The following is a 16,436-nucleotide window of genomic DNA, read 5'->3' as shown; positions in this document are numbered from 1 at the left end:
AGGGCTCGGTTTGTCCCGAATCGATCACATTACAGTCGTGTCAGTTTAAATATTACTGGACCATTTTTTAGCACCCCAGGCACAGTTATTTGTCATTTTTTTAATTTATAAAAAGGGGTTTATTCGGATTTTTATTTTTTTTACGAAAAACTAGGCCACCGACAAAGAAATATCCTGCAGGATAAATAAATAACATGTTTTTTTTTTGTTTTTTTATCAAACCAGACTGAAAAATACAATACAAACACATCTGAATATGAGTGTTCACATAAGCAAACACATTTGCTTAATTGTAAAAAGATGTATTTTTGCATTCTGAACAGGAATACAAGACAGACATCAAATGTAGTGTTAAAAGGGAGAGGGTTTAGGTTTGACATTTCTGTAGGTGAGAAGTCCAAGATTCACTTTTATATGTCAGCAAATACACGAGACTCTAGAGAGTTCACATGGTGTAAAAAAAAAAAAAAAAAAAAGCTCCCTGTATAAAAGAAAACAGCCATATATTTGAATTGTAATGTAAAATATATATATTTAAAAAAAGAAAACAACATATTTAAGCATTGCAAATCACCGAATAGGATCTCCCTGGTGTAGGATGTGCATATAAAAGAAGCAAATTAAAGCCATGCAAATGGGAAAGAATAAAAAAAAAAGACATTAATAAATATATATCTAAAGGTTGCATGTCTCTCATGCGCTCTTACACACAAACAGCCCGTTTTAGCAGGTAGATATTCCTTTAGTAATACTTCAAACTCCCAAAAGGTGGCACTGCAGCAAAGAAAAAGTCAAGGCAGAGAAATACAGCATTTCTCAAAAGAACAAACTCAACTCAGCCACACGGGGAAGAAAAATCATGCTTATGAAATACAATGGCAGTTTGAATATGAAACAAGACAGGTTGAGTAACGTGATTGACGAGATAAAGGATAGGTCCCGACACTTAGCGTTATATTCCAACTTTATGACCTGGTGTTCACACAGTTGAGATGTGTAGTGTGTAGGTTTTTCACTCCATTATGAATGTATTCCACCGCTGCTACATACTTAACATGTTTAAGAGTCCCTTAGTGTAAATGTATAATAGCAGAGGTGCGACAGCCTCACACCAGCTTTAGTGTTTTGATTCATTCTCCCATTCAATATAAAAAAAGTGGGCCGTGCTTCTTATTGTAGTTTTTCACAGGTTCAACAGAATAAAAAGGTGATTACCAAACCAGTAACCCCGAATACTCAAATTTTGATGTAAATTGCACAAAAAGTGTGACATAATGACGATAATGACGCGTTTGATAACCAGCCTTACATCAGACGGCTTCACAGCAAGGCTGCGGACTTCAAACTGTCAAAGCAGATTAGCGTAAGCGTCGCTGACAGACGTGTTTAGGTGATGCGATAGATAAAAAGCAAACAAAGACGAGTAATGATCCTAACGAGACATGTGGAGACAGGTGAACCTGGTCGACGGGTTTCTTTTTCTGCGACTGTGGGAAAGAACAAACTTAGGCATTTTCTCACCCGGCTACCATTAGTCACACTCTTCCCTAAAGTTTCTCGTTGAATATATTATCTCTACCTGTCAGAAAGGACCTGCACTTCCCATCATGACGTAAGACTGCATGACGGTAAACAGCAGAATGTGTTGAGATACGTTTCTTGTAAAAGTATGTCAACTGTAAGCAATACTCAAGGTAACATTTGTTCTCCAAAGGAAAGGGAAACTACACAAGCAATGGATCGAGAATAGAATATGGGGGACTCTTCTATAGCACTCCACTCTGTTAAATTTCTCTCATAAAAAGCACAAAAATCCTCAACATGCAGCGTAATCAGTTTCAGACTAACAAAAAGGCCTTTCAGGTATCATTGTAAAAAGCGGGCCAGAACCAGGATGTAAGGCTTGGACTATTTTTGGAACCCGGGGGGGCTAAATAAATAAGAGGAAGGAAGAAAAATGGCTGTCATGTGAGGGAAAAGGAAACGTGGCAAGCATATTAAAGCAAAGCTCCCGAAATAAGCAGTCCGCACGGACATTCAAACCACAGAGGGGTTTCAAATACTCAATAAGTTAACACATAAAAACAGAAAAAACAAGAGGGCCTGGCATCAAACCAAAAGAAAAAAAACACATCAAACAAGTCTCTCTTGGATGACAGAACCACAGTCTGAACCCAGCTCGGTACCAGCTGCAATGTGGGGAAAACACTTCTTACAGGACTCAGCGTCAATCCCGCTCAGGCGCAAGGAAACGGAAGAGTGGGACCAAACAAATAAGGCATTTCAAAGAGGAAATAAAAGGTGTGGTGTCGACAAAGTTTTTACACAGGTGACACAAAAACATCATGATATCTCTGTCAGGCGCTGAAGCAGAGTGGAGAAGCCAGCCGCTTGCTGGGAGAGCTCTGCGACGCGGTCCACCATCTCCTGGGCGGCGGATACCGACGGGTAGTTCTGTGCGGCGCCCTTTGTCGCCACGACAACGGCCTTCAACGACTGGCAGAGCCGCCCCCTGGAAGTGGCGATCTGAAATGGGGATAAAGACGTTAAAAGAAACGACTGATAAGGCCGCTTTGGTGCGGTGCGGTCAGGGAGCGGCCGTGCGTACTTTCGTCTGGAGGTCCGAGGAAGTGAGAAGACGGGACAGCGTGTCCCCGATGAACACCAGTTTGTGCGCCGTCACAATGAGGCTCTTTCCTTTGGCGACGAACACGCGAGGCGGCTGGTTCCCCTGCACGCTGCTGAAGAGCACGTCGATTGCGTCCGCCAGGCAGGAGAGGTGGGCGAGGCTCTGAGAGGAGTAAAAGGACAGCAGCTCCGAGTCCTCCAGCGAGAGGGACCCCGGCAGAGGAGGCGACGGGGTCAGCTGCGCGGGAAGAGACGAGTTTGTTCTTTAATGGCAAAGTTACGCTTCACAGGTCAGACAGGAGATGACAGATATCAATGTGCACGAGTCCAACATGGCTTCCTCACATTGCTTCTCTTAGCAGCAGTCAAAAATACCACGAGAACAATCTTAAGGCCTCAAACCGAGATAAATAAATACATCGTAAAAAAAAAATCCTCCAACATTAGTCACATCGTAAACTGGGCCACATCAGTGTGTCCAGAACTTCTGAGTAATACTAACAAACATATAAACTGCACTAATCAGCCACATAGTTCTGGGTGAAGCCTATAAAGAAGAAGTTAAAAGAAAGAAACCCTTCGATTTCACAAAGAAAAGCAGCAAAAAAAAAACAGCTAACAGTGGGTCGCCCCCGCCCTCCTCGGTCTTTTCTGGCACTCGTTGCTGGACGAGAACAGAAGGAAGAAAAAAGGGCGGAGGGGTGGAGGGGTGGGGGGCGGCTGCAACGATGACCTACAGCCTCTAAACACCAGGCACCCGTCCAAACAACTGTGCTACACGGCTACCCCAGTTAATCCAACAGATCTTGCTGTTTTTATTAATAATTACTACTGCACAACAACTTGCTTCATTCATAAAATTAATGGAGAATCAGAGCCGTCTAAAAGGAAGGAAAAACCATGATATGCACCAGATCCCATCTATTGCAGCATTAACATGAAGCGTTTGCAGTCAGATTCTTTTAGATGAAGCTAACAGAGTCTGACAGTTAACCCAAATGTCTGAGCGAGTCAGACACGGACACACACAGTACGTCAAAGCAAGAGCAGGCACTGCTGAAGGCATGACTGGGCTGTTCTGTCGCTTATTGTCCCGTAAGCCTCCTTTCGCATGTAAGGCAAGATTGTTGAGAACTACAAGTGACCTCTTGTTGCTGGTCTGTGGCATGACAAAGAAACCTCGCAGAGAGGAGGAAAAATGCAGGCCGAGGACTAAAAAGACGTGAGCTCACTGTGGTCCAACGCAGCCGACTTAAGGAGTTGGATTCTCAGGAAAACCAAATGAAAGCTCTAATATCATAAAAATAAAACATTCCCTCATTCTGCACGCACAACATATATGATGTTGGGTAAACACTGGGAGTGTTTTCACCACATTTGGGAGGCGAGCAGCTACTGAAAGCCGGATTAATGAATCATGGTGCTCGCTGGTAAACAGAGCGCACTGTCAGTGAATCAGTGACCTATTTGTGTTCTGCGCCGCAGAAATCCTCCATCTTCAAATCTACGCTAAAAACCTGCTTATTTAGGATTGCTTTCAATACCCAGTAGTATGATGACACTTTTATCTTATTTTATCTTATTTGATTTTGTTGTATTTTATTGCTTTCACTGTTCTTTTATTGTTTTTTACTTATTCTTCTCTTCATTTATTACCTTTGGTACATCGTAATGATTGTTTGTAAAAGGCTGTATAAATAAAATACATTTACATCACAGCCTGCGTAGTGATAGAGGACTGTACGCGGAGGTGAAAATACAAAGTAAAGGACTTGCCCTCGGCTCTGTGGAGATAGTTTGTGTCTGCCCGTTCTCATTAAGGGTATCAGGAGGCGGCTCTGGTTTACCCTGGTGTGGGAGACAGAAAGCAGTCGGTACCAATGAAATCTGAGTGGAAATGATACTGGTTTTCATTCCATATCAGCAAAAAGCCATCACAGTGTTAACTGACCTGCAGTTTGACGTATCCAACGCTGTCTCCAGTAGGTACCGGGGCTGGGATTGGAGTCAGGCCAATGCCTGCATACTCACTGCTGGGGTCATCTTCTCCATTAACAGAACCCACAGTGAGAGTCACAGTGGTGGGAGCGGGGGGTAAGGGGAAGTTAGGCTGGGGGGTCGGAGGCAGGGGCCTCTCCTGGATCCAGCTGCCTTTACGGGACCCCATGCCACCACCGGAAGACTTCCCATCAGGCACCGGCAGCGCCGGCAGAGGCCTGCGCGACAGAGATTCTTGGGAAGGCAGACGAGGCCGTCCCTGTGCCTGCAGGAGGAGGGAGCTCTCCTCCAGAGAGCGCTGGACCAGCAACAGCAGCTTTTCAGACGGAGGAGCAGTACCGGTGGTGGTCAACGCAGGAAGCAGGTCCGACAGACGAGCCCAGGCCTGCTGCAGAGGCGGCGGAGGATCACCCGAATGACTGGCTTTCCAGGTGGACAGGATCTCGGCCAACGAGGTGGCCAGGTCCCGTGACGACAGAGTGGAGGCCGAGCAGGAGGCCGAGCTCAGAGCGGCGTGGACGAGGTTCGAGAGCGAGGCCCTCCACTGCACGTCGCCCGAGCCGTTGCTGGAAATGGAGAGGCGGTGAGTGGAGGTGGAGGAGGATGACGAGGAGTGAGGGAGAACTTTGACAGTCAGGGCAGGCATGTCATAGATGCCACATTCAGGCTCGGGGGACTCTCGTTTGTGGTCTCCAGTGCCGGCTCGCTCAGATCCGGGGGCGCTGCAGACCTGTCCAACGTCCTCACTGGAGAGGCTGGTGGTGGACTCCGCCGGCCCCAGAGGGACACCAGGAAGCGTAGGGACGCTGTAGACTTCATCATCAGCTTCCTCCACCTGTATGTCTGATGTGGCTTTGTTCAGAGTGATTGTGGGGACATCATAGACCTGCAGGAGGAGAGAAAACAGCACATGTTTTCAAACTGTGTGACGGTGGGAAAGGAAGATCCTTCTTGGCGCCTTGTCTTCAAAGCTTAGTTCAACTGTCAGAAATCTGGGAGTGACCTTTGACCTTTGATCTGAGGTTGGACAAACAAATTAACAATGTCGTCAGGACTAGTTTTTTCCCAGTTACGTCTCCTGGCCAAAGCTAAAATGTTTTTAAGTCGTCATGACCTTGAGAAAGCCATCCATGCCCTAATAAGTTCAAGGTCAGACTATTGCGATGCGCTCTGAGGTCAACAGATCAGTTTCTGCTGGAAGTGCCCAGGTCAGAATACAAACCCTGGGGTGAGCGAGCCTTTTCCCAAAGCTGCCCCCAGGCTCTGGAATAAGCCCCCCGTCCAGCTGCGTCTTATTTCTGACCTGGGCCTCTTCACATCTAGGCTAAAAAACTACTTATTTAGGATTGCTTTTAATACCCAGTAGTATGATGACACTTTTATCTTGTTTTATCTTATTTTGTTGTATTTTATTGCTTTCACTGTTATTTTATCGTTTTTACTTATTCTTCTCTTTATTTATTACCTGCTGTAAAGCACTTTGGTACACCGTAATGATTGTCTGTAAAGGGCTGTATAAATAAAGTACATTTACATTCTTATGACCAAAACCACCAGGGATACGCCAAGTTTCCCTTCATGCAATGCTGCGCTTGCGCATGTGGAAGTCTGTCAGGCTCATTTAAAACCATGATATACACACGCACACACACGAAGGATATAATCCAATTCTGGTGACAAAAACCCCACCGGAAGTCTGTAAATATATACAACAAAGAGATAGTGACCACCAAAGGGTGAGAGACATTCACACCCATTAACAAAGCGTCTGCAATCCACATACGGCAACTGCAGGCCAAGAAGAAAAACATACTCCCAACAGCTGGCACACATTTTCAAGGAAGATTAAAGGGGAGGCCGTTGGACTCAGCATGGTGGCGGTGGGACACCCGTGGCATGGCCATGAAATGGGTGTGACAGGGAGAAAATAGAAGCAACATTTGGACTGGATAGACTGGCTCCACAGCAGACAGAGACAGGTGTGGCCTTGCTTTGGAGGGGGGCAGGGAGAGAGAGACCAATGGTGGAATGCGGGAAGAAGTGGTGGCAAGCGTTTTTTGATAAGTCACCGTTTGTTCACGAATCGCTTCACTTGTGTAGATGTGATTCCAGAAAGAGTTTCCAGCCGTTTCCAAGCAAAACAGTAGAATGAGTTAAAGGATTAGAGCTTACTTTTCCAGAAAGACTTTGCAGCAGGGTTCACAAATTGAGAGAAAAACACTCAAGTATGACGTGACTAAGAATAATTCTGAGTATCTCTTTGGAATTATCATTCTTTATATCACAAATAGTTTGAATTAAAGACATTAATGCTGTTTGAACCTGATGAGCAGCTGAAAACTGATGGACAAATGATTGGCTAAGCAAAAAAAAAAAATAAACCTATACTTAAAGTAGGTGCACAATAGAAGTGTGTGGTGGTGTATTTCTCTGTAGACATCGACCCGTTGGCATTTACCCGCTTTCTTCTTAACTTGCTTACATAGTTAACACAAAAGTTTGTTTAACTCAACATCGAGTTTGACGATCAGGTGATTGTAAGTCCTGAAATCCCACTTATTAAATGCAGCGTTACACCACAGGGAAGAGGGGAAAAGAAAAGGTAAAGACTGAAATGCTAAATTAGTGTGAATCTATTTCAGTTTAACCAAGAAGAGAAACTTTTATGAAACTATGGGCTTCTTAAGTCTAATAATACTAACATGTTTGGTGAGAAATATATGAAAAGCACATTTTTCAAGGTATCCAAATACCCAGTGGAAACTCAGTACTCATAAGACAAGGCTATGCACAGCCCGGCAAGCAAAGCAAAGTTATATTTACCTCCGTCTCAGAGTCGGCTGGAGGGGGGACACTGCGGGGGGTATCATAAATGCCTTCATCATCCCTGAGGGCAGATGGGACTGGCTGTTGCCACCTGCCACTGGGAGGGGTATCATACACCTAACGTGGCAACAAAAGACAAAAATCAGACCATGGCTGTAGATTTGAAAGACATCATTTAAAAATGAAAACACCTGCTGTACTCTATGAAAGCCGACCATACAGGAAAGAGGCAGCCAATGATGTCGCCTCTCACAAGAAACGTAACATTTACTTTTTTTAATATAAATAAATAAAAAAATGAGCTCAACTAGAACGACATGAAGAACCGTGTCACATACTTGGTCATCCGCAGCACCCAAGTAATCCTGACTCTCTCCCTTCTTGCTCTGCACATTGCTGCTTTTCTCCAGGCCGTTGCTCAGCCGGTCTTCTTCTCTCTGAGCAGCTCCCCTCGGTTTGTCCTGCGGCTGCTGCAGGCTTGACGGAGTCACCTGAGCAGTGGGTTTGGAGACGGAGTTAGAGTCAGAAGATGGCGCTCCGTCTTTCCTGGTGACACCTCTCACTGGAGGTGCGGGTGGAGGGGGTTTGCGGGCAGAATTTGGAGATCCAGGAGCTCTCACTTGCCCGGCTCGGATCAACAAAGGGGAGCCCCGGTGACCGGCCAGGGCAGCTTTGGCCCTGGCGGCGGACGGGCTCGGTGGGATTCGTTTGAGTATCTCTTGAGGGCTAACTTTGACGGGGGTCAACTGAGACGGGTGTTGGTGGGCCAGAACGGTCGCTGATGGCCTGTGCAGGTTGGCTCCCACGGGGGTGGGTGTTTGGTACATCCCAGGCGTCTCCTGGCTCACTTTGGATGGGGGAGTTCCGCTGATTATTGAGGGGCCGTTAGAGCAGAGGCTGGCCACAGCTCCGCCTGTTGGGGATTGGTAAACGTCATCGCTTGCAAGTGGTGTGCCTTTGGGCACCAAGTAACAGTCGTCCGACTGTCCCGTTAGCGTCTCTCTGGGGACGAGATATGTAGCGTCTTCTGGTCCGTCGGCAGCCCTTTGCACTCCGCTGGGGGAGAGGTAGACCGACTCCGAGGACATGAAAACCCCGGGCTGTCTGGCATGCTGAGCTGCCGAGGGCATCGGACTCACTGGGGTCTGATAAAGCGTTCCTGTCATTTCTGTGCCACGTCCCCTCAGAGAGGGCGAGCGTGGACGTCCCGCCACGCCAATGTCCCAGTCGGGTCTTGGCCGAGTGCCGGAACTAGAATGCGAGCGCGGGCGGCCCTCCACCCTGCGCAGCTCCCCAGCTCGAGACGAAGCTCCTCCTCGGCCCTCGCCTGCAGCCGGCGGGGAGCGATAAACTCCGTCTATATCGTCCGTGCTACCGCTGACAGCGGCCCGGGTCAAAGGAAGACCAGGCGACGGGCAGACGGAGTCCTCATTGGGGCCGGAGCCCGGAGGTGGCGCGGTTTGCAGGAGTCGAAGGCGGTTGGCGGGGGCGATGCCCTGTCTGCCATGCAGGGAGCAAAGCCACCAGCCCGTCCCGCCGCTCTGCTCCTGCTCCAGAACCATGAGGATGTCGCCCTTCCGGAAAGCCAACTCCTCTGGGCTCTCTGCTGTGTTGTCAAACAGCGCCTTTGCCAAAACCGTCTGAGGGAGAGGAGAGCAGCAGAATTCATTAACACTTAAAAACCAGTTCAGTAATTCAAACTGAGCTGTATGGACGGAGGTTAACATCCAGATGTGTCTCACATCTTCCAACTAGGAACAAACATGCACACTGGCATGGCAGTGCCGAGTCGGGAGAATAAAAAGCTTGACTGTTTAGAGCTGTTAAATGGGTGGTGAATAGGAGCGAACAGAGAGGATCAGGGCAACATGCAAGTATGAGAAACAGGTAACCATGAGGAGGAATGGTGAACAAAAAAAAAACATGGAAAATGCAGAGTTCAGGTCATGTTTATCATAAAACTCCCAGCTGGGTTAGTAATGATGGTGAAGAGAGAAAGAGGAGCACAGTCAGGAGAATCAATGTTCAAATGGACACAGAGGCTTAATGGTAATGAGCGGGATGAGAGGCTGGGGGGAGGGGATGAGAGGCACATCTGTCCCTTGCTGTTTAGGGTCTAATTGCCAACCCGAAGCCAGAGAGTCAGGCCCCCTTTCATTCTCTAACCCAACCCCCCAGGGGACAGATAGGCTCCAGCGAGCCATGTGGGTCCCCCTAAGAACTGTAATGGAGGTAGCCCTCATAAAAACATCATGAAATAACTAAGGCAATTTCTTATTTTCCTTTAGATTCAAACTCATTTGCAGAACACAGTGATGCAACCACAAGAGTTAAATTCAATGCGTGCATACAAAGACACAAGTACTGTACTCACTGAAACGGACATTGCTGCAAGGGTATATCAGTTATGTCTCTGAGAAACTATAACACTCAAAGTGTTCGGATCAGTCGGGTTCGTCCATCTAGATCCGCGCTGGTTCTCTACGGGTGTGTCTGCGGGCAGCGAGACCCGATCCCGGGGCACAGCTGGTTCTGGGCAGGACGCATTTTCAAGATCCGGCGGCTTGCCTCTACGTCCCCGTCTTCATGCGGATCCTGCAAAACATGTGTACATCCAAAACCGGTTACAGAAACCGCAACACGTACGTTGCAAACACGCGTGTGGAAGAATTAAAAAAAAAAGGTGGACAGGCAGACAGGGGCAACACCTGTGCACGCTTTTCCACGCCCAGCAACGTTACGTTAAAACAACCAGGTGTTGTGCCGAGAAGTGCATGCCTGCCGAGAAATGCATCCCCCATTCGCGGGAGCGCGCGTAAACAGTTTCAGGCGTGTGGATTATTACATTTTTCCAATAAAGTTACAGTGATGATATTGAGCTGACAATGGTTTTTCATTCGTTCATCTTTTTTCTTCATGTAGATGAATAATACATGTACAGTACACTTATGATAATCCCACAATTGTACAGTTTAGAGCATCTTTCACCTATTATTATATTATTGTACAAATATTACAAAGTAAGGGCCGTGACTAACACTTTTGCAGTAAGCCAGAAAGCCGGTTGGAGACATTTTCTATGAATATCAATCTTTACTCAGTGTAGCCCAGATAAAATAATCCAAAAATGAACCTAGAACTATGAAATTTGACTATTTTAAATTTAATTTTAGAGACAATTTTGGACTTGCTGAAATTCACATCTGTTAATTTAATCGGGTAAACAAATTCTAATGTAGTTATTCCATTCCAGACTCTCTTTAAAGCAGGGGACCAGCAGGGGATGCATTTCTCAGCAGGCATACACTTTTCTCAGCAGGCATACACTTTTCGGCATAACACCATTCAAGAAAGCTGGCGTTAGCTTAGCATCGTGTAAGCAAGCAACGTGAACTCGCTACAAAATGCATATTTTATAGTCGTATATGCGACTGTTATCCAATATGAATATAACCAGCAACTAATAAGAGCACAGTAAACCGTGTCGCGGCCTAGCTAATAACCCTGGCTGAATTTTAAACGCTGGTTATCTACATAGACTCCCGGCTGCTAACGCTAAAGCCCAGCTCGACACAACAACGGATAAAAATGGAAAAAAACGATTCGTTTACCAGTAAAAATTTAAAACACGAAGCCAACGGCCGGCAAACTTCCAGTCCACGTCCAGTCTATGATAATGTAAAAAATCACTTCATTACAGGCGTGAAAATCTGTAGCCATACGCGTTCAATCGTCTTCGATGACAACAAAAATTTGCTCCGCCTCCTCGGTGGTTTGGATACATCACTGATCTCAAAGCAGTACGCTCGTGTAAGTCTCATGGTTCGGACCAATCCCAACGGTTGTGAAATCGCGTAGCCAACCGCAGCCTGCAACATGCGGCTTGTGTGATTGGTTCGTTCTTGCGGGTGCGTTTAAGTACGACCGATTCGACCGTTAATCACACAACTAAGACTCAGACGCTGAAGAAAATATGCAAAAAAATCCTTATATTACTATAAATGCTCGTCATGACATGCTCACTATTTTATTTAATCAAATATAATGGCTGATATTGTAATAATGGCTCGAAAAAATTATTAAAAGTAGCTAAATAAGGCTTTTAATTTGACAGTGCGACGTTTACCCGGAAAACAGTAAATGCAGCGAAAGTCAAAGGTCCATCCAGGAGGTTCTCTTATTAAAAACTCCTCGCTGGAACTTGATTTTAAGTTTGCATGAGCTGCATGGTGAGATAATCGTCTTGGTTTGTATTTTAAGTGTTGAATTACTTTGTCCAATGTCGAGCACTGCGTCCAAACCTAAAGTTGAAACGATTTTGTCGGCGTTTTCCTTCATAAATACTGAAAGAAATGTGTTAATATTTGTGTTGCCGTTTCGTTTATCAGCCAATGTCATAAGTTTGACTAATAAAATTGTAGTTTTCATCGTCTTTCACGCTTCTATAGGTCAGAATCCGTCCATTTGCTAATCATGTTAGAGTCCATGACCCCTGCCCTACTTGACGAGTGCCTGCATGAAATAAATCTATTATTCTCTGTTCACAGGTGATGATGAGGAGTGCATTAAGGTTTCTTAGATCCGTTCCTGTTGCCTGCCAAAGAAGCATGTCTCAAAGTAGTCTTGCAGGGAAAGTAGCCATCGTCACTGCCTCCACAGATGGGTGAGAAAGGTGTTTTTACTGCCCTAAAATAGGCAAAACAGCAGCTGAGGAAGTGACTGTGGTCTGCTGTTTTCACAAATCAGTGGTGCAGAATATTTTACATAAGGCAGGCGGCTCTCGGTGCACACCTACTCATTTTGCAGTCATTGTGTGTGAAATAGATTCAAGATAGACACATTCGTGATAATAATAGCTGTAGTAGGCTCACTTGTGCCCCTTTCCACCTCCCCAGAATTGGTCTGGCAGCAGCTCAGGCTCTGGGCAAGAGAGGGGCCCATGTGGTTGTGAGCAGCCGGCGGCAGGCCAACGTGGACAAGGCCGTGGCGCTGCTGCAGAGCCAGAGCATCAAAGTGATTGGAACCACCTGTAACGTTGGCAAGGGCGAGGACAGAGAGAAGCTAGTTCAAACGGTACGTTCCTGAGAAGCAGTAAAAAAAACTGAAACTACCAAAGCCTTCTGCTTTGGTCAAAGAAAAAAAGTAGATAAAAGCAACGACCCGAATCCATTAACGGACAGATGCGAGTCTTTGCTGCTTTCCTCATAACGGTGGTGGAAAAGATGAGTGAACCCTTGGAAATAATAACTGGTTGAACCTCCTTTTGCCACAATAACCTCAAACATTTCCTGTGGCTGCTGAGCAGACCTGCAAAATGTTCAGGAGGGATTTTGAACCCTTCCTCCTATAAAGTCCTGCTTCGGCTCGGCTGCATTCTTCCGACGTCTGGACTGAACAGCTCTGCTGAAGTCATTCCACCGGATCCGGGTCGTTCAGTCGCAGTCTTACATCGACGCTTGGGGTCATTTTCCTGCTGCACGAGTCTCGGCCATGCTGACTCCATCCTGGACATCGCATTACACTCACACACTCAATGTTTTTCTTACTTTTGGCCGCCTTTAAACACTTTCTCAGCAGCGTTGTGCAGTGTTTAGGTGTGCTTTGGAAAACCTCAAGCATGCAGTTTTGTTTGTCTTGGAGAGCAGCGGATTCCTCCATGGAGTCCTTTCGTGGAAACTGTGCTTTTCCAATCATTTGCATATGGTAGACTCATAAAACCGTCATGGTAACCAGCTCCAATGATCCATTCAGGCCTTCGGCTCTCACTCATTCTGCTCTGCTTTTTCGACTCGTCTTTACTTAACGCTCTCCTCTGGGTTTCTCACTTTGATTCAAATCAACAGCTATTGATTATAAAACTGTATTCGTGGCTTGTATTGTGTCACATTGTGTGAATCGTTGCACCCTAACTCCAGACTCTGGATCAGTGCGGGGGCATTGACATCTTGGTGTCCAATGCAGCTGTCAACCCCTTCTTTGGAAACATCATGGACTCCACAGAGGACGTTTGGGACAAGGTGCACACAATAAACGAGGGCTGTGGGCTGGATATTTGCCTTTCATTTGTTTAAATGCTGAATAGATTTGTTTTTATCGTCATCAGTTCTATATTTCTTCACAGATCCTGGCTGTAAATGTGAAAGCAGCCTTCCTCCTGACCAAGCTGGTGATGCCTCACATGGTGAAGAGGGGGTGAGTGATGATGACGGCACTTTCACTGACTGGAGCCAGAGGACCGACCCAAAGGACCGACTATAAAACTCTCCGCTGTATTTCTGCCACTCGTTTTGACGTGTCTGTGTTTTTCTTTCAGAGGGGGAAATGTGATATTTGTCTCATCGGTGGCTGGATACCAACCAATGCAGGTCGGCTAAAGCACGCATGAAAGATTCATTTAGAGGAATTTAACAGCTTTAAATGTTCTTATAAGCTGGATGTATTTGGTTCTGATGCAGCTTGTTTATGTGTGAATGTCCCAGTGTTGCTTTGTTTCTCAACATTTCACTATTTGTGAACTGGCATCTTTCTTATTTGCATATTTCATGACAAATTTAGTTTTTTTCCCCTCAGCCTCCTTTTCTATGTACCTACACACGTTATACATTATACACCGTTGGAAAGAGAAAGTTCTTGAGATTCGAGTTATGATTGTATCCTGAAATGGCTGAAAGGTACATAAGTGTAGACTCAGGAAACACTCGTGTGAAACCCGTCTCAAATAGAAAAAATTATGCAACTCACCTACGAAGCCTCACAGAAGGTTGCAAAAGTCCAGTTAATGTGCTCCAGTGATATAGTTAATCTGCAAGTCGTGCATCCATAAAGACACACAGTCCTGTCTAGGGCTGAGCAATTTTATCGATGCTGCGATATATATCGATATTTCGTTTCCCGATAAAGTATCGATTTTTCAGCCGTGAGTATCGTTTTTTTTTTTTTTTTTTTTTTTTTTAAGCAAACTTTATTGAAAAGTCAGACGTTAGAATTATTGAAAACACAGAACATTAAGGTGATAAAATACAATGCCAGGGGGTCACATTATACAAAACAGTGATAAATTAGTTCATAAAAATGTTGTATAAAGTGCATAAAGCTCTCACGTTTGTGACATGTTCGTTTGTTTCTGTTTGTCTGGCGGTGTTGTCCTTCCGGTTCAAAGGTCGGACCACCAGTCCAATCAGCGACGATTCATGTCAAATCACACTGTCCGTTTTTTTTCCCCACCAGAAAATGATGTAATCGTATCGTTGGTTGAATATCGTGTATCGTATCGTATCATGAGATTAGTGTATCGCTAATCCCTCTGCTCCAAATGGTTCAAGAGCAGCTTTAAATTGACTTTTGCGCGTACCGTTTTTAGCCGTTTTAGACGAATATTGCAGGAATTTTAAGGGGTTGAAACCTGACGTATTGTTGGAGAAATAACCTTTATGGATTCATCTAAGACTTGGACCCTGACTCTGCAGGGTTTGGGTCCTTACAGTGTGAGTAAGACGGCCCTGCTGGGTCTGACCCGGGCGCTGGCCCCTGAGCTGGCTCACAGCAACATAAGAGTGAACTGCGTCGCTCCGGGAGTCATCAAGACCCGCTTCAGCTCTGCGGTGAGGAGCCAAACACATCCTCAAACCGGGGGTTTCTTATCTGTTGAGTGACTAACGTGTTGCTTTTCTGTCCCAGTTGTGGCAAAACGAAGACGTCGAGGACGAGCTTAAAAAGCAGCTCTGCATTAAAAGGTGACTCACATCTGTGCGATACACAAACGTGTGCACGATCCATTCATAGACGAGGCTTCACTCTGCACATCGATCCGTCGTTTCAGAGTCGGAGAGCCGGAGGAGATCGGGGGGGTGATTGCGTTCCTGTGCTCCGAGGAGGCTTCCTACATCACGGGAGAGACCGTCACAGTGACTGGAGGGATGAGCTGTCGGCTCTGAGCCCTCAGGGCTGCCGGAGAAATGTGCACTTCATGTGTTTCTGTGTAGATTATTTGTGGATGCCATCAATCCCGTCTCCAGAAAAGGTTGGGGTTGGGGGGGTTTAAATGCAACAAAAGCTCTAATCTATCATTTATCTGAGTCTTTATTTAAGGATTCTCAGTGTCTCCACTGACCGACTTTTTACGGTACCGATGATGAAATGGAAACAAATAAGAGAATAATAATTATATAAGAGATGCCAGCAAACAGAAAAGTTCAGATAAGAGGCAGAAAAACAACAAACCAGAAGGTTCAGGATGCAACAACGGGAAACTTTCCCATCACAATGAGAGATGGCACCCATTAGGATTTAATAAATAAAATGTTAATATCTGCACTGGTTACAAATAAAAAATTGGCCAAAACGTGTAAAAATGACATATTTTGAGTGAATAAATCAGGTTCACAGTCCCTGGTTTAACGGTTTATGAAGGAGGGCGACCTGTGAGTGCTTAATCTGCCTCATCTCCCCTCATACCTCAGACCCAGGACTTAAAAAGCCTGAGAAGGAAAGCCCAGGGGGTTTAAATTCTGGGGGCTTTTGGTTGAAAATCCACCTTTGCCTCCTCCTGAAAATGTACAAAGACAAAAAAAAAAAGAAAAAACGGACAACAACCAAACTGCTGAGCAGCTGAAATCATTAGTCGGCAACAATGGACCCAGACTCCTCTGGAAAACCACAAAAAACAGCATCCTCTGCAGCCAAATGATTAAAATGCTCATTAAAAGGAAGGCTGCTGCAACACAAAGGGTGAACAAGGCCGTTTCTGAATGTGATGCCGGCGTCAGACTTTAGATTCGTCCAGATTTTTTTTTAAATACAACAACGATCAAGAAGATCAATTCCTTTGCAAAATAAAGAGTCTAAATAAAGAAACAACACTTGGTTAACATTCGTGCAATAATATAAACTTGGTAACCAACTAAATTAGTTAACCTTTTACTGAAGATTTGGGGTTCCTGAGCACATTTCTCCCACTGTGACTGTTAGTTAATGAACAAGGATCT

At 45.5% G+C, this 16,436-nt stretch overlaps 2 protein-coding genes across 4 annotated transcripts; one reads left to right on the top strand and one right to left on the bottom strand.

The window, feature by feature from the left end:
• Positions 1-455: 455 nt before the first annotated feature.
• Positions 456-11,211, bottom strand: efs (embryonal Fyn-associated substrate). Of its 2 annotated transcripts, XM_075451653.1 has the most exons (8): positions 11,064-11,210; positions 9,827-10,047; positions 7,791-9,092; positions 7,450-7,569; positions 4,580-5,512; positions 4,405-4,476; positions 2,609-2,866; positions 456-2,526 (listed from the first exon to the last, which is right to left on the bottom strand). In XM_075451653.1, exons 2-8 carry the CDS (start codon positions 9,836-9,838, stop codon positions 2,344-2,346), a joined length of 2,880 nt encoding a protein of 959 aa, XP_075307768.1. In that variant the 5' UTR covers positions 9,839-10,047; positions 11,064-11,210; the 3' UTR covers positions 456-2,343. The 2 variants fall into 2 exon arrangements, with proteins under 2 accessions (XP_075307768.1, XP_075307769.1); XM_075451654.1 differs by lacking the exon at positions 4,405-4,476 and having other exon boundaries at positions 11,064-11,211.
• dhrs4 (dehydrogenase/reductase (SDR family) member 4) lies at positions 10,788-16,241 on the top strand. 2 transcript variants are annotated; one of them, XM_075451658.1, is made up of 9 exons: positions 10,788-10,827; positions 12,000-12,115; positions 12,348-12,525; positions 13,368-13,469; positions 13,574-13,644; positions 13,766-13,817; positions 14,919-15,053; positions 15,130-15,185; positions 15,272-16,241. In XM_075451658.1, exons 2-9 carry the CDS (start codon positions 12,003-12,005, stop codon positions 15,384-15,386), a joined length of 822 nt encoding a protein of 273 aa, XP_075307773.1. In that variant the 5' UTR covers positions 10,788-10,827; positions 12,000-12,002; the 3' UTR covers positions 15,387-16,241. The 2 variants fall into 2 exon arrangements, with proteins under 2 accessions (XP_075307773.1, XP_075307772.1); XM_075451657.1 differs by lacking the exon at positions 10,788-10,827 and adding an exon at positions 11,574-11,681.
• The last annotated feature ends 195 nt before the right edge of the window (positions 16,242-16,436 follow it).

The sequence above is a fragment of the Odontesthes bonariensis genome, chromosome 19 (genome assembly GCF_027942865.1).
Source record: "Odontesthes bonariensis isolate fOdoBon6 chromosome 19, fOdoBon6.hap1, whole genome shotgun sequence".
NCBI classification, from domain to species: domain Eukaryota; kingdom Metazoa; phylum Chordata; class Actinopteri; order Atheriniformes; family Atherinopsidae; genus Odontesthes; species Odontesthes bonariensis.
The sequence above is the reverse complement of the archived record's forward strand: the minus strand, read 5'-3'. Positions and strand labels throughout refer to the sequence as shown.